Source organism: Formica exsecta, unplaced genomic scaffold (assembly GCF_003651465.1).
Source record: "Formica exsecta isolate Colony F162 unplaced genomic scaffold, ASM365146v1 scaffold365, whole genome shotgun sequence".
In the NCBI taxonomy this organism is placed as follows: Eukaryota; Metazoa; Arthropoda; class Insecta; order Hymenoptera; family Formicidae; genus Formica; species Formica exsecta.
In genome coordinates, this window is record NW_021850897.1 from 1633088 (window position 1) to 1651969 (window position 18882).

Below are 18882 nucleotides of genomic sequence, written 5' to 3' on the forward strand. Positions count from 1 at the left end.
TTTTGCAATTAGAAAATAGTTATATAATTGCCAATTATGTAATATATAGAATATAATTGCAAAAAAAGAGTATATAGCTAGTATGTATAATATAAACAACTGTAATTAATAATTAATAACTTTTTTCTAATTATTATTAACAATATTATTAATAATTATATTTACTAGTAAAAATAGTTAATAATTATAAAACAGAGGGATTAAAATCTAGTTTTCTTCTTATATTTCTTCAAATACACACATATAAGATACAACAGTGACACATATACAATGACATAATTTTAAAAATATACTGGTATTATGCAAAAATTAATTAAAATTTGAAAATAATTTTCTTTTGTATTTAATTTTGTTTAAAAAAAAAAATTAATTTCGGAAAGTATTTGCTCTATCAAATATACATTGTTATTTACTATATTTTTAAAACAGAAAGAGAGAGAGAAATTATTGCAATATCTTTATATATTGATCAGTAAGCAATTTAAGTAACCGACAAAAGTGATGGAAAAAAATATACTCTTAGTACATTATATTTCATTTATATGCAAATTGTATGTGATATAATATGGAAGTTAAATGCATCATTAAAAATAAATCTAACGACTGTTGTAGAGTTTCATGCGTTGACGACGAAAGAATTGGTTATTTCCGGTTATTTCCGGTTGACAATTGTCATTCTGACTGATAACCACCTAATATCTGTTTATATTAGAAAATAACTGCTAATCACACACACACACACACACACACACACACACACACACACACACACACACACACACACACACACACACACACACACACACACACACACACACACACACACACACACACACACACACACACACACACACACACACACACACACACACACACACACACACACACACACACACACACACACACACACACACACACACACACACACACACACACACACACACACACACACACACACACACACACACACACACACACACACACACACACACACACACACACACACACACACACACACACACACACACACACACACACACACACACACACACACACACACACACACACACACACACACACACACACACACACACACACACACACACACACACACACACTTACACATGAAATATTGCTGTGGGGCGAACTCAGGAGGATATGTTCTCTATCCGTCGTTCTCTCACTCTTTTTCTCTTTCTCTCCCTCTCTGTATCAGTTTAGATCTCAACGCAAGAAATTTCTCTCAGCACCTTCTCTGTGCACCCATTACTACATCAACACTTTAGATATAAACACCATCTGCTCTTTCAAAATATGCCTAAATCCTAGCCGCTACGAATAGAATACTATGTCATAGAACGCTATGTGCTCCAAATTGTCAGAAATGCGATTGTATAAGTATACTGACATTTTTTTTGTACTATACGATTTTTCATTCTTATTCTTATATATTAACGCTCAATTAATATGTGAATGCATACTTAAACTTTTTGAAACAATCAGAAAATTATAATAATATTATATCTTCAACATATACTGTACCTTCAAATTTCGTCTCTAGCTACATCGTATATTTTTATCCAGGTGCAAACATTAGACAATAATCATTAATATCATAATTTGTACTATTTTTAAAAGATCAGCAGCACGCATCACTCGTGAACAATAATATTCTATTTAATTTAGCAATTCGAATTCACTTTGAATCATAATCGCACTATCACAAATTATTTTTATGTCATTTATTATTTTATATAATTACACTTATCACTACACGTCATATACTTTTTTCTCATTGTAATGCAAAAAAAAGAAACCGAACGATTATTTTCCACGACATACGGCCACATGTTTTATCGATCAAAATATATTGGTAATATGGATATTACGTAAACGCAGCCTTGCAACTGATTGTGAGATATTTCTCATACGTTTTCATAAATTTTCACCCGCGAGAGACATCCACGTGGTGAACCGAACACCGAGACAGCCAAAAAGAGTCTCCGGCAAATTTTGCTCAGACCGTAGGGCATACAATGTATGTGTATGTGTGAGTGAGCACGTGTCACGTGGCCCTTATATATATAAGCGTAGCTCACAAGGGCTTAAGGTAGCAATAGTGGGACTATTGTCGTAGGTACAATGCTGCCGATACTGCGTTCGTACGTAGTAATCGTTGATGGAGGGTAGTTCTTGGCACGATTCGCTTTCCATGGGGGAACTGGACCCTCGCACTGTGGATTAAACATCTGTCCAAGATTCCTCTCCCTTTTCCCCTCTCCGCCACTACCATCATCCGGCCCATTGCCCTTAGATGCGGTCTATATTTCTTTCATACTTCACGATGTTTGACTAGACATATTAGATTAGATATGCAGGTTCAGATTTCAAAATAATAGTATGTTTATATTGCTATGTTTTGCCTTCGTTATTTTTGATTTATTTAATTTGATCTTTTTAACAGTACAAACGATGAGTATTTTTAAAAGAAATTAAAATTAAAATTTTTTTTTTCTATCTTTAAACATATTTTGTGTGTTAAACATATCAAATTTTAGTTTTTTATATGAGAAACAGAAATTACAATTTATAAAATGCTGTTTTCCTCTTATATATATTTAAAATTAGACAGTTCTTTTTATTTGTTAAACATGGGACTATTATTATTAATGTTTTTTTTTAAATATATTATCAATTATCTACTTCTTGGCATAACAAAGTGCATCCCTATGGTTATGATTCCTCCTTAATAAACCGTTAAACAATTCTAATTACAATATTGCACGCGCGTATAAACATCGCTCTAACATAAAATGACGCATTAAATTAGCATTGCATTTCCGATGGGATCCGATATTCAATATGACAACGTGCTCTAGGCTTTTTTAAGTGTACATGCATTTACATCACAATGTGACAATATTCAAAGCAACAATGTAGTATATTGCAACCAGTTATGGATTTTAGATTATAACGAGAGAGAGAAAGAGGGAGGGCGAGAGGGGAGAGAGAGAGAGAGAGAGAGCAACTACTTGCATATTCAAAATTCAAAGCTTGAGCATTGTCGCTCTGTATTGGCATAATGCGCAATCACGATCATCCCGACTCTTAGTCCTAATTGCTGTCAATTGCTGCCAATTGCCGAGCGACTATACTGTCTCTATAGTTATATTATAATTTGCGTTTCATGTAGAGATGACATTCGAATCTCGTATTGCGTACATAATGTACGAGTTTACTAGTGTATTAATTATAATAATAATCGTTCTAGCGAGAGTAGTCAATTGATACAAACAAGTCTATCATGATATTTCTTGATTGCTTTGATGTTTTTCTCTCACTACTTTGTGTTCATGATAATTATTCATCAGCAAGAGAAAAAATGATAAATTATATGCACGTTGCAATTTTATACATTATTATCATGGTGGTAATTTTTTTATATGTTTCCATAAAAAGTTCAGATTTATAAACTAAATCTAAATGTTCGTGATTTAATTATTTTATTGAATGTATAATTATATTGAATATAATACATTTATAATATCAAAATATATTAATAAATAAAATTAATTTTACATTGTATATAAATATTCACGTAACTTTTTTTATATATTGCAATTTTTGTAAAAAAGACATGTTTAAACACATTAAACGAAGAAAGTACACAATGTAAACAATGAAACAAAACTTTTTTAATATATACGTATATTTAATGGTCCGTTTTTACTTTTTTTATAAAAGTATTTTTGTTAATTTAATTAATTAAATACTATTATATAATTATATTATATAATGTCAAACATATACATAATACAAAAAATATATTTAAAAATAAAATAACAAATCGAAATTTATCAAATATAAAAAGATCCGTACTGAACCCACAAGCAAAATTACAATTACCATTTTTATTGCTTCCCTATTTTAAATAAATAACATTATTTTGCTCTTATAATCATGGGTCCGTTTTTACCTTTTTTATAAAAGTATTTTTGTTAATTTAATTAATTAAATACTATTATATAATTATATTATATAATGTCAAACATATACATAATACAAAAAATATATTTAAAAATAAAATAACAAATCGAAATTTATCAAATATAAAAAGATCCGTACTGAACCCACAAGCAAAATTACAATTACCATTTTTATTGCTTCCCTATTTTAAATAAATGACATTATTTTGCTCTTATAATCATGACTTACAGGTTAATAACTTACTTATATGCGCGTACAATATTTTGGCAGACCTTATCCGGATTCTCTGACTCATTCGGAAATGAGATCCTTAAGACGTTGTGTTAGGATTCATTTTTAGGGCGCGTACACACGAGGATTATGGAAAAAAGTCATGTAAGAAAGCTCATGTGAATAGGTTGTAATCGATACTCGGTATGAATGAATTACAAGCCTATTTACGTTGACCTTAACCTTTTAATGGGACCGCAAGATCAATTCTTATTATTACTATTACTGTATTTAGATATTTCGACACATAGATATATAAAATTGTATCCATAGTTTTTCTCTATATTTTATAGGGGCATTATAGAAATAAAATTATATATAATTTTTAAGTAATTACACAGTTTTCTTATTTTTTTATATTATTAATTATAATATCAAATAATTATATTCTATTCATTTATCACTCTTAATATTATAACTAAATTTTTACTTTATTTATTTGTACGGCAATAAAAATGTTTGCATTGTATTATTGCACAAAATTATATTTATTGTTCATGCAGAGACACGTTTAATTATATCACATTTAATATGATTTATATACATATACTCTTGAATCTCCAATGTCTAAGCATTGATATATCTGCTATATCATTTTAAAATTCAATTATTCCATATAAACGTTAAAAATCAATTCCCTGACAATTCGTGAATTTAATAAATCGCATTGAGAATTGGCAAAAAACTTCATAAGATTATCGCTCCCTAGATTTCTAATAATTGTATCAGTTTTTCTCTTCGCAGACGAGATCTTGTGTGAAGGAAGCTTTAAGGGCGTGATGTATACGCACGGGGAGCTAACAGCTGTGGTCGATAGCCACATGGCGCTCTTTGCTCTTGTTGAGATGTGGAGCTATTGATTTTATCGTGCAATTTCGCTAACGAATGAATGGATAGACATTGATTAGAACGCAGCTTTGTCATTTCGATAAGTTATTAACACGTTCCTGTTTCTATCGACGGCACGCTCAAAAAAATATCTGGATTCTTATCATGGATAACTATTAGGTTTTAAATAACGCTAGTCAATTCGTACCCCATTTATCATTACCTTATCAGCAAGCATTCCATGACTGATGATTTCGATTATAACTCATCGGAATATGCCATGTAATTCTTATTTTTGGGGGAACAAATGGAACTGCTTTTTTTCTTGATCTTATGCACGGTGATATCATTCAAATTAAGATATTGATAAAATTTTCGAGAAGATTACACTTCATCGATCAAGATATCGGTAAACCTTTTGAAAAAATTACACCATAATTTTAATTTTCACATGTATTATAATGGATAGCGTATATACAACAAGAAATGTCAACAAACATGCATAAATAACACATAGTATGAAAAATTGAATATAATCAGAAATAAAAATACAATACTTTAAAGTGTCGTATTTCAGAAACTAGAAAAGTTTGCAAGTGATTCAAAGTGCACATGATTTAGAGGACTCTATCCACTATAATATATATGAAAATCAAAGAGAGAAAGAGAAAGAGGAGAGAGAAAAAGAGAGAGAGAGAGTGATCGGTGAAAGATTTTCCGCTGGAATCATTTTTTTTTGTTCTAATTTTCTGCAACTTTTCAATATCAAGATAACGAAAATAATATTTCCTCTTTATGAATTATGTGACTGAACATTATTCATGATAAAGTATACTTTCATGATGGCGCGACAAAAAAAGGTATAAGGTCCCCAAAATAATATAGGACGACGCGTAATAAAACATGAGTTTAGCCTTGCGATGTATCGGTGCAGCGATGCCGAAAATAGTTCGTGTAGAGGGAAAAGATGTTGGACACAGACGGAAACCACTGAAAAGTTTATACGGTTTCCTGTAAAATCGTTTCTCCAAATACATATTTAAAATCTCCATACGGTGACATATGTTTCTTTTTATATGGACGAAACATTCTATTAGTTTATACATTTTCCTCAAAAATCTATAATGAATGTATTTTCATCACTTTCTACTACTGTTTTAGTAAATGCTTTTTTCATAATGCGAACAAATGTTATATTATTAATGCATATTTATACAAACTTTTACAGATAAGTCGTGAATTTTTGCTTCAAGAATAAACTTTACACAGATTACAAAAATTCTGTTTCTTTTTCTATTTGATATGATAACATTTTTAATGTCAATCAAAGAGACAATAATTATGGTCAAATATATATGACATAACAACAGCGTCTTGCGTTTGACAATTGTGAGATGCCCCGAAAATTTAATTAATTAACGTTATACGATTTCATCGATGAAATTAATATATTTTGCAAATATATATCATAATTATTTATATATTAATTTTTCTTGCTGAGTATATTGTTGTCTATCATGTCTTATGGTTCTATCAAAATAATTGTAAATGCATATACGTGTATTGTATATTTATATATAAAAACTGCACACATTGTTTTGCAAAAGGTCGCAAATATCGATAATATTAACACATTAAATTTTAACTACTAAAATTCTATAATGTAATCATCAATACTGCGATATCTTCATATCATTTCGCAAGAAGCTAGAAAAAGGCGGAGACGAATTGCATGTATGGTGCACGCATTGGACAAACTTCAATTGTTCAGTGCCGAGAATAAGCATAATATGACAATAAGCAACATGAGACTACATGTAGAATTCGCGTAGGTAGTTACTGACATTTTCAAATGTCAAACTTTCTCACAATGCGCTATTTATCATTTGGATTGCTATAGATTTGTGTATCGGACATTGAGCAACAGAAAAAAAAATTTTTCTTAAAAAATTTAGCTTTCAAAAATGAGATCAATTACATTTCGCTAAATTAGTTATATTCCGGTAAATTATTGCTATTAACATTGTTGTACCTATAGTGATGGTTCTGCGATGTATTTAATTAATAATATTATTTTCGATGCGATAATTTCCGCTGTAATGTAATTTTTAAATCATTATTTAGGATATATAATAAAAATTATATTTTATTATGACATAAAATCAAATATATCATACGGACATGATAGACATGATAGACAACAATATACTCAGCGAGAAAAATTGATATATAAATACGTCGATTAAGAAATTAATCGATTCTAAAAGACACTTTTATGTAGCAAACACCTAATTTTTCACACTTGCAACAATTTTTGAATGCTTGTAAGTAAATACCCACGACATATGTGACAATTCATCAAGACCACAGATTACAAGCTACAATAAGACGTATGCGCGTAGAACAAAAAAAATAAATTTTTTTTTATCGCCTTCTCCTCCCATAGCATGTGTAACAATTACTATGTTATCTAACTTATTAGTTAACAACTTAAACCGTCTTCAGTTTTAGCGCATAATCATTGAAACACATTGATAAATCTGATTGTGTTAATTTCACATATCGTGCGTGCGAGTTGTGTCAATCATAAAATATTGATTTAATATGTGAGAGAGATATGCATGCCATATATCTACATTATTTAAGAAAAAAAAATAGATCAATCAAAATCGTACTTATAATCGAAAATATTGATGAGGAATCTGAGGTGACATGCTAAACAATATGTGGAAAATAATAATGAGAAATCTAAGTTGACATGTTGAATAATATAAGAAAAAGTTCTATGTGAGAGTTAATTTTTTTAGGGATAATTTATAATTTAATCTTATAGATTTGATTACAGGAGATTTTGTTTATCGTAACTTCCCTAAATATTTTCGTTGCATTTTATGATATAAAAATATATTTCTGAAAAAGAAATTATATTTGAAAGCAAGGAATATTTTATAGTCTCGAATCTTTTTAAGATTGCAACTTCCGCTATATATATATATTTAAAAGTTATCAAAATATTTTGTAGAAGTATTATATTAATATATTCTTTACAATAACTTCTTACTCTATTACGATTAAATAAATAATTTACAAATACTTTATATTTTTATTTAAGAATATGTCAGAGAATTAAATATAAAGTATAGTTTATAAAGCTTATAAAATATTCATTTTTTACAATCTCTTTCTAATACTTTATATATTATTTTAATCAAAGAAAATTTCAATAAAATCTTATAATGTTAGAAATCATGATTAAACAAAGTTCTCGTTCTTTATGAAGATATTTAGACCAATAATGACAAACAAGGAACATTCTGCGTTCCTTCACGGATAAAGCATTAAGAAAGAAATAAACTCAAGAATTATAAAAAAGTATAAAATAAAATATGAGTATAAAAAAATTTTAGCAAATTAAAATGTTATTAATAGTTACATTAAAATAGTATAAAGAAAAAAAAACTTATCATAACGTTATTGTCTTTATCATTATGCTGTAATAATGGCATATTACGATAAGAGTTATATCAGTTGTTGCTACTATATGATTAGATGATACAAATGTATTACATTTATTTTTATAAATAAATAATAACATAACTCATCTCGCCGGCCAAGGTAACTGCCTTACTAAGCACAGAGGGGATATAATTGCAATTTAGATATTTTAAAAATATATTATAATACTTTTATTAATAATAAAATTTTTAATATTTAGATGATGTTAAGCACGGCAATATGATTTTTTTTTATATCTATCATACGCGCTTTAAAAGACTAAGTAACATATTTTATTCTTCATCTAAATATGCAATTAATTCTATATATATATTCAGTAGAGCAGCAACTTATTCACGAAACAAATGGCTGTCTGAAATCACGAAGGGATCATAGAACCTTACCAGGTCTCCTATAGGCCGCGAAATGTGCAAATCTTCTGATCGCGCCGGTCAGAACGCGCCGATCAATAGGAAGCAAGAAGGCACATGTCCCGGTGGCTTCTCACACCATGGTGGTCACAAGATCAACATCGCGCATTTCCGACAGCATCGCTCGACGACATCACGCGTCGTCAGCGAGCCGAGCGGGCGATGGCAGTTTTAGCGCACCAGATCTTGCCAACGCTTTAAATTTACGACGCGACAGATTTCCGTTGCTTTACGAGGATTTATGCGATCATATGAGAGGCTGGGGCTAACGATAGGATGGAATCGTGGCAATAACGATGCCGACGTCAGCGACGAGGCGTGACACGCAGCGCGAAAGCCGAGAAAAGTCGGGACACTGGCCTGACATCGGCGGGACCGTCGACCCGGTGCAGCGGCTTTTATTACGCGACGACGCACTGCGCCGACGTCACAGCGACGACGACGTCGTCGTCGTCGTCAAGGTGACGCGACGGCGCGCGCCGGAGCCTTTTCTCATGCGCGCGTACCAGCCGAATCGATTCTTTGAATGCAGCTATCGAGATATCGAGGTGCAAAACGAGTGTCATGGCGCGAAAATTTCGAGCGAGTTTATACATACATCAAACGGACATTAGTCATCTATATGTGCAAAATATTACGATAAAAATATTAAAATGTGAAACTGTATATTATCCAAACTGGATAAGAACGACTTATGAGATTAATAGTTATTATTTAAATATTGTTTAATTATTATTTTATTTAAGAATTGTTTAATTATTATTTTATTTAAATATTTGTATATATGTATTTTTTGATATAAATATAGAACGTTCCAAAATATATTTTCTAATAAAAAATTTTTTAAAACATAATATAAATCAATAAAGATATATTTATTATATGTACGTGTACACATTCATATATCCATACGTATATACATACATAGGTATATAAAGACATATATGTATTTGCAGTTTTATATATTAGCAGACTTGATGCACTATAAGTCATTAAATTTAATACTTTTTTATAAAGAAATGTCGATATGTGAATTATGTACAATTAAATTATATGTATTATAAAATTAAATTTCAACATATCAGCTATTATAAATAATAAACTAATAAATAAAATTTTAATAAATTGAATAATTATTCATATTATTAAATAGAGTCCACTATAACATATACCTATGTACATATATAATACATATAACATTTTAGTATGTAATTACATTAAATATAATATATTTAATAACACATACATGAGATATAATATATAATAAATATTTGTATGCATTTATAATAACAATTTAATTTAAATTTATATATATATATATATATATATATATAATATATATTTTAATGTCTTGACTTCTATGTTATATGCCAATTTTCATTAAATTAAAAAAAAAATTCCTAAAAGTAGAAATTTTTAATACATTATACAATAATAGCAATTGTATATTTAATGACATCTTTTTAATTCATTGGTGTCCGTGTAACAGACGTTTTTAGCTAAATTTCTTAAGTCCAACTTTTCACCATACATTTTTGCTTCCAAAATTGTTAATCGATTCTTGTGTATTACAGCCAAACAATGTCTTTTCTCTAGATTAGTGTGTTTTCTTATTTTAAAATTATATAACTTATCAACCTTTATTTTAATAACATTTTTATGTACGAAGCCTTCGATACCTTGTAAAAAATTATAAAAATACGTAATATATAATTGTATAATTTTATATAATAATTAAATAAATATCTTTCTTTAACTTTCTTACAATTTTTCAATTCTACAATATAGACTTACCTCTATATTCGTAAATCTGGATAGTATCATCATTTTCTACAAAAATAAATAATGTTTCGACAAGTCCATCAAAATTCAGGATCAAAAACCATTTCGGCAGACGTGCTTTTATTGTCTGCAAGATCTTTGTTTGCGAGATGTCATTTCTGTACAACTAAATAAAACAATATAACCAAATGAACATATATCAGTATACTATAGAATAATATTTAATTTTATGCAATAAATCCTGATTTTCTATATATTGACATATATAAATGGCTATATAAAATTAATTGTATAATAATAAATAAATAAAAATTTTTTTGAACTTACAAATATATAATCCTGGCTGACTTCTTTGTCGTAGTAAATGTATTCTTCTTCTTCATAAATACCTACTTTAAAACTTAGTATGCTGTTACAATCAAGACAAGCTTTTACATCTGTGTTATTAGAAGATCTTCCTTGTAATTCGTAAATTAAAGATTGATTAACGGAGACAATTGGATCAGTATTTGACATCAAATTTAATTTTTTATTCTTATTTTTATATGAGATAAGAGTCTTTAATATATCTGATTGAATCTCTTCTGGAGCACTTCCAAGATTTTCATTGGTCATTGCTACAAAAACATCTTGATATAAATCCATAATATCGCTAGCATTACCAAGTTCCAATACATGCTGTAAAAAAGAAGATAAAATAAAAAAACCAAAAAAGCTGAACTTAATCTAAGCAAAAATTATATTATATTTTATAAGCATTTTTTATTTTGTCATTGAAAACATATTACTGTATTACAATAAACTCACCATTAATCTATTATTTTCCAATTTCCATATATTATTAAGACTTCTACCGCAGATGTGTTTTGCGATGGTAAGCAAATATAAAGAGCGATTTGACTTAAAAAAAATCCATTTATCAATTAATCCAAAATCGGATACTTCGTCGACCACTTGAAAATCGGTCTGAGTATACAGTATAAGTTTTATACGGCAGGTATCATAATTTACTAATATATAATCAAAATTATCAAATTCAATAGTACGGATATCATGAATATCTCCTTCAAATTCCTGAATTTTTAAGTAATCAAATGTATTGAATTTGTATATCTGATTTATAGCATTGCATTTAAGCATGTCTAAATGTAATGCACACAAATTATTTAGATCCATCTGCAAAATAAAGTTATATTAAGAGCGTAAAACAAGATATAGCTGTAAAATTAAATTTTGATGAAACATGCTGATTTTAATATAAGATGAGTTTATAAAAAATAAATGTTATAGTAATTACAAAAAAATGTTATTGTTTTATTTGTCAACTATTATTGAATGTTATCGTATAAAAACGCATTTAATATAAAAAATGATATGTTGTCAAATGTCTTGAAATAAAAATAATTTTCTTACGTGTGTTTCATCGATGATATGATCCATTTGAGGGTGTTCCTGTGATAAAGCAGTTGATATTTCCGTGACATTAACTCCATTCAAAAATTCACTTCCGTCAATATTTTCTTCGAAATGGATATTTCCATGTATTTTCCACTTTCCAGATATAATCTGCTTTGCTTCATTTGTTGTCTTAATTGCAACACCTTGCCAATTAATTGGATTTATTCCGTTTAAAAGACCCAAAATTCTAAGACTTTTATCAAGGACAACTGGAGTTTTGAACATGAAGTTTCCTAAAAAAGTTAAGCAAACGTGTTATTTATATGTATTAATTGCCTATATCTCTTTGAAAGAAATTACAAATGAAGTGAAAATATGGAGGAAAAGAAATAGAAAGATGTGAGAAATGTGCAAAAAAGTATGGAAAGGAGAAGATTGTCCAGAAATATGGAAAGAAGGACTCATCGATTGTGAAGAAGGGAGAGGGTGAAAAAGTATTGAATTATAGAGGGATTACATACATTAATATCAACACTGTATAAAATTTATCCTTTGATACTGGTGGTAGATTGAAAGGAGAAGTGGAAAAGAAGGAAATAATACCGGAAAATTAGATGGGATTTAAGAAAGAAAAGAGGGTGATGGACAATATATACGTGCCAAACTATCTAATGCAAAAGAAAATTGGTAAATTAAAAAGAGTTTAGTAAATTTATTTATCGATTTAAGTGCAGCCTTTGACTCGATGGGGAAATATTGATAAGGGAAAGAAATGTACAAAAAGATTTGATACAAAGGATAGATGATATTATGAAGGAAAAGCAGGGTAAGGGTAGAGGAAAATGAGCAAAAAATTTTAGACAGGAAGAAGGATGAGGCAAGAATGTCCGCGCTAAGTCCATTATTATTTAATATAGTGTTGACGGACTTGGAAGAAACTATGGCTAGAAAAAGATGAGAGGGAGTAAAGTTGAGAGAGGGATAGGGGTATACTCACTAACGTACGTGGACGACAATTTTTGTTGTTAGACGAACTTCAAAATTTTCAAACATTAAGGGTAAAGGGAGGATTTAAAATATTTGACATTTTTGAAAAATCTAATTTCATTTTTGTGACACCATGTACGACCATATATGTACATATAACATATTTATGAGCTGCTTACCGGTTAAAGTGTCATTGGCGATTACAGAAACAATTTGCTTAGGATTAAAGCTATTGATGAGATATGCATTAAAGTCATGATATGTGTAAACATTTCCTCGAATCTTTATGTGTCCCGAAATATTTTGATTGTCGTATATCTGTAAAAAAAATTATTTTTTATTATTTTCGATCTTTTATTATATAGTATTAAAATTTTGATATAAATTGTGTATTTGAAAAAATAAAATAGACAATCGTATATAAAATAACATTATTTAAAAAAATTGTAAAATATAATACATGATTAAAATGTGAATATAAATTGTACATATGTTTATGTTAATTTATATTAAAACATTTTCATAATATATATATTTTAATCACTAAAAATATATATGTATAAAACGATAAAATTGTTATTCTACTTTGATGTTTATATTATACCAAAAAAGTGTTTGTATAAATATCTTCTAGATAATAGTTGTTAACATGTCCTGATATTTGTATGTTTTTAACGGTGGCATTAGTACAATTAAGTCTATCAACTATGATGGACTGTTTCGTGTGCAATGGAATCAACATATCCATTTTTAAGTCATTGACTTGTTCAACTTTTACGCCTGCTTGAAAAGTCACATTATCCATTGTAATCCGTTCTAAAATATAAATCGTTTCTTATTATGCAGAAAAATCGTCCGATGATATTTTTATTTATTTAACGGATTGTTAAAAAACTTTCAATTATTATTTGCTCGTATTTACATATAATTTTTTTTATGTGTAAACATAATTACCTGAAAAATAGCTAAGTTTATTAAGATCAATAACATTCTCCTGCAAATCTTTTATATCGACTTTCATGATGGTACTTGATTGTAATTCTGTTTTTACTACGAGAGCATTTCGTATGTAAACATCCTCTTTAAACATAACTTTAATATTAATCGAGAAAGGTTTATCAATATAAACAGCATTTTTGTGAAATCTGTTTAAATCTAAGTTATTTAAACTGCCATCAATGATAAATGCGCTATTAAACGTAATTGGACTTTTAAATACTTTCGATCCAGACACTGTAATATTCACATCATTTTTAAAGATTGCTCTCTCCAAAAAACTGTCAAACATTGATCCTTGAATTGATCCACTTGTATTCAGTCTTGTTATGGAACTGGTTTCATTGAAATAAAAGTTACCGCGAAGAACATAAGAGTTATTTCCACGTGATTCAAATCTATTTGTGAAATCATGTAAAAATACATTTCCAATCTTGCCAGTTGTATTGAAATTTCTTAAAACAGTGACCCAGCCTAAAAAAATTAAATTTGTATTAATAATTTGTTAGTTATGATAATTATCTGTTATAATTATAACAATAATAAAAATAATCACTAAAAAAAAAACAAATGCAATTATATAAAATAACACAAATAAAATTTCATTGCAATGACATGTTTAACTCTAATAAGCAAAAGAAGAAAAGAAAAGAAAAAAAAGAGTAAGTACACATAAAAAGTATATGTATATCTAATAAATATATATGATTTGTCAATATATTAGTATAATAATTTCTAAAATTTTTCAAGATTATGTTTGAGAATAAAATTATATAGACTATTAAAAACATAGAAACATTTAAAAACTTTTGTTTATATATGTAACATACCATTTATAACAACTGGTCCTTTCAGTATCTGCTCTTTATTGGGATCTAAGATATTTTCTACAAAGTGGCCATTTATAAATTGCGTTTTCAAAAACTCACACGTAACATTTTCGAATGTTTTGTAGCCTATAAATGTAACATTTCTGTCGGCTTTTTGTACAGCGTCAATAACGAATTCAGATAGATTTAAACCGTTTACGAAGCCAATCACTGTTAGGTTTTTAACCGATATGTTTTTATTGAAAATTACAGTCCCCATGGTATCTTTCTTGTAAACGTTAACGATATCATTTTCATTTATCAAAGATGCTGTTAACATCCCTGTCACTCGAAGTGATTTTATTGACGCATTTCCGTTGAAAATGTCATTATGAAATGCTAATAATCGATTTAATTTATTCAATGGCATTCCATTGATGATTTCGGCGTTCAAGACATTGGTTTCTAAATTGTCAATTATTAAAGTTCCTGTCAAATTTTGTTGCGTGGAGATTGTTAAGATGCGTTTACTCAAATCAGTGTAATTGATATAATTGATTGTGTTCGGCAAGATTTCTTCGGCTATTAATGTTGAGAGTGTCAAATTTTCGATATACGGTTTTTGGAAAGTTTGATTTAATTTATCAAAGAAAGCAGTCTGCGTGATATTTTGCTTTAGAGTATCAAAAGATAAGTTATCAATGATACATGATCTAATAAAAAATAATACTTTGTTTAAGCAAGCAGAAGTAACATTTTGTTCGCGGGTTATATAATCTTCTAACTTCTTCAACATGCCAAAAGTTACATTTCCCAACATGACATTTGCCGATATTTTTTTCAAATCTAAAATAAATAAAATAATATTATAAGAATAAAATTGTAGAATAATGTAAATAAAAATAAGTATCTTTATAATTATTTTGATTATTATTTTTTCTTTGATAAAAGAGAGAGAAAGAGAAAATTATTTGTTTATATATTAAAAGTAATATTATAAATCTTTTTATTTTATAAATTTACTATTGCAAAAATAAAATAAAAAATAAAGCATTAGAAAAAAACATGTTTGTTTTTTATATTATGCTTCAGTATGAAAAATGTATATATATGTATATTTAATTTTTTTATGCATGCAATTAACAATTATAAATAATGTTTATTAACTATATAATTAATACTTACAAGGAAACTTTTGATCGGTATTTAGCGTTACAAATTCTGAGAATAAGTGATTATTAATTTGTCCGGATTTAATTGTTGCGTTAGTTTTTATATAAATGCCATTCAAGAACTTTTTATTTCCAGTAATTAATGCATTCTCTTCAGTTTTCAACAAAATATCATCAAAATCTGACCACATATTAGCATTAATTGAATCTTGGAGTACAATGTTTCCCATCACAATCAGATTTTCAAAGATAACATCTGATGAAAGCCTATCGGTTTCATTGAGCAACTTCTCTATGTTACTTATGTTAATACCCGTTACATTGCCGTCAATCTAAAATTGTGACATCATGTTTTTATACTTAATTGCAAAATATATTTATCAAATTGTACCTGAAAAGTTCCACCAATCTCCAGGTTCTCAAAAGTAATTTCATGATCAATGACTTCGTGTCTGCTAAGAATAATGAAATCATCAATACTTATATTATTTATTGTATTGATGCTCAATAAATGTGTTGTAGACAGGTTGGCAAAGTATTTTTCACCCGTAACATTGATAGAATATTTATTATTAATTAGAACGTAATCTTTTGGGTATTGTAAATAATTCAGATTTTTTATATTGACCTCGTCGGCGATAAGCTCCTGGAAGAAATTATCTTTTATTAAAGAAAAAGTTATAAAAGTTCGATTCTGGTACAAAACGTTTGGTAAATTGTGATAAATCGTAAACAAGCATCGATTTTTCGCAAAAAGAGAAATAAGATATTGTATAAAATAAATCTCTACTTTTATTAATTATGTTAAATAGAAAAATATTACTTTTACTTAAAAAACCATTTTTCTTGAAAACTACGTGAAGCATAAAAATAAAATTACAATAAAATTTCAGAGAAAGGAATCTCCAATAATATATGTTGTTAAGGTGATAATATCCTAAGTAATTTTTAAAAAGAAATTTATGATTGTACGTAATTATATTGCCTTACCCCTTCCACGATTGTCTCTCCTGGAATAATTATTGATTCATCTTTCCATACTATACTTTGCATTAGATTCTTCCATTTAACATTATTTATCTCGGAAAAGTTTAAGTGTCCATTAATCTCTAATCGTTTTAATTTTGAAAAATCAGTGTTGTTATAATTTTTGATTGTAGTATCGAAAACAATTTCTTCCAATGGAACGCCATTCAAAGAGAAAACCGTCAAGTTATTAGTATCAATGGAAAGAAAAAATTTTTGGCCGTCAATAACAGAAGCGTGATCTACAATATTCTTTGCTGCAAATGAAGTTGATGCGTTATTTACAAAAGCAGCAGTTATATTTTTCGCATGCAGAGTTCCAGTCACTAGAAAATTTCCATTTAATTCAATATCCGAGGATAAGTTAATTGTCGTCGAATTAGTTATATTTTTCAAATCCAATAAGGTTTGATTAAGCTTTATTTCAAGTTCCTCTAGTTTCTTTAAACTTGATGTCACATTTGTCATCATGTCTTCCATTTCTAAGTCGATTAAACCGACTTTGACAGCGCCATAATTTACATTTCTTTCGATTGTAGCATTCGACACATCCACTTCTGAAAAATTCCAAAATCCTGATATGGAATTTTTAAAGTAACTTTGATTCAAGTGTGCTTCAGTCTCGTCAAAGATGACTTCCTGTTTTCGAAAAATCTCCTGAAAGCATTTTATTTTATAAGAATTTAAAATTATAAAATTTCTCGATAAAAATAATATTTAAAATAAACATAAACTAACATAGAATAACATATATGTCCTACATATTTATATATTTTAATGCATTGTAAAAAATAGTTATTTAACTGCTTAAAACATTTATTTATAATTATGTACAAAATATATAATTATGTATAAATATAATACATGATTATATAAAATATTATACATAAGAAAAACAAATTATGCAAACATAAGTACCTCCAACAGAGCTCGCGTCTTTAACATGCTTTTCGTCTCCTTGTGAATAGGATGCTCTAATTCATTCAAGGCCACTTCTATACGTACGAGTACGTTTGCATGGATAAATCCAACTTTTGGAATAATGACGATTTTTGACAGATCAAAATTATTCAAAATTTGATTAGGTAAAACTACTGTCTTAAACTTTAATCCTTGCCAAGCCAAGGCGATTACTGACAAGTTTTTAAATTGAACCAATAACAATGACTCATCCCGATATGTGTTCAGTGGTATAGTGGTAATCCAAGCAATTTCAGTAGTGTCTGTGAAATAAACATTACTTGTTTTAAAAAAATTACATTTTAGTTAAAAATTATCATCGGATTACCATTAAAATGCAGATCTGTTTCAATATTATCTTGAAACTCGTTCTCGGAAAAGCGAAATAAACGCGTTTTCTCTCCACCAATTGCTAGATATTCGATGTAACCACTCTCGAAGCAGACAAAATTTGTGAGCTTGTTAGATTTAATAGTTTCAAACTTTTCAAGTTGGCATAATGCGTGTTCAATTTTCGATTTATATAAAATAATGCTATCAATTCCTTGAAAGCCTAACATGGAGCGTCCATAAATCGAGCAGATTTGAATATCAAATACTTTTGAAACAAATAACCGCCGACAAAGCCTGCACAGTATAAATTTATTTATGTAGAAAATGTACCGTATTTATATTTATATCATTTTGCACATCGAGAAATATAATTTCAGTGTATATATATATATCGCAGACATAAAGAAA

General features: G+C 28.3%; 2 protein-coding genes across 2 annotated transcripts in view; both read right to left on the reverse strand.

The window, feature by feature from the left end:
- Positions 1 to 9456, reverse strand: part of LOC115239160 (disheveled-associated activator of morphogenesis 1) — a 44597-nt gene extending 35141 nt beyond the window's left edge. The window contains exon 1 of the mRNA XM_029813528.1: positions 8985 to 9456. The gene's annotated coding sequence lies outside the window, so the exon portion shown is untranslated. The remainder of the gene's footprint in view (positions 1 to 8984) is intronic.
- An 872-nt stretch (positions 9457 to 10328) lies between these two features.
- LOC115239185 overlaps positions 10329 to 18882 on the reverse strand; it is a 9900-nt gene continuing 1346 nt past the window's right edge. Inside the window, exons 3-16 of the mRNA XM_029813563.1 lie at positions 18470 to 18768; positions 18100 to 18404; positions 17146 to 17838; positions 16547 to 16801; positions 16169 to 16487; positions 15005 to 15829; positions 14133 to 14648; positions 13783 to 13994; positions 13358 to 13496; positions 12207 to 12484; positions 11601 to 11969; positions 11121 to 11471; positions 10806 to 10959; positions 10329 to 10690 (exon numbers count right to left, since the gene is read on the reverse strand). Of these exons, the coding sequence (XP_029669423.1) occupies positions 10461 to 10690; positions 10806 to 10959; positions 11121 to 11471; positions 11601 to 11969; positions 12207 to 12484; positions 13358 to 13496; positions 13783 to 13994; positions 14133 to 14648; positions 15005 to 15829; positions 16169 to 16487; positions 16547 to 16801; positions 17146 to 17838; positions 18100 to 18404; positions 18470 to 18768 (4945 nt within the window). The 3' untranslated portion in view covers positions 10329 to 10460. The remainder of the gene's footprint in view (positions 10691 to 10805; positions 10960 to 11120; positions 11472 to 11600; positions 11970 to 12206; positions 12485 to 13357; positions 13497 to 13782; positions 13995 to 14132; positions 14649 to 15004; positions 15830 to 16168; positions 16488 to 16546; positions 16802 to 17145; positions 17839 to 18099; positions 18405 to 18469; positions 18769 to 18882) is intronic.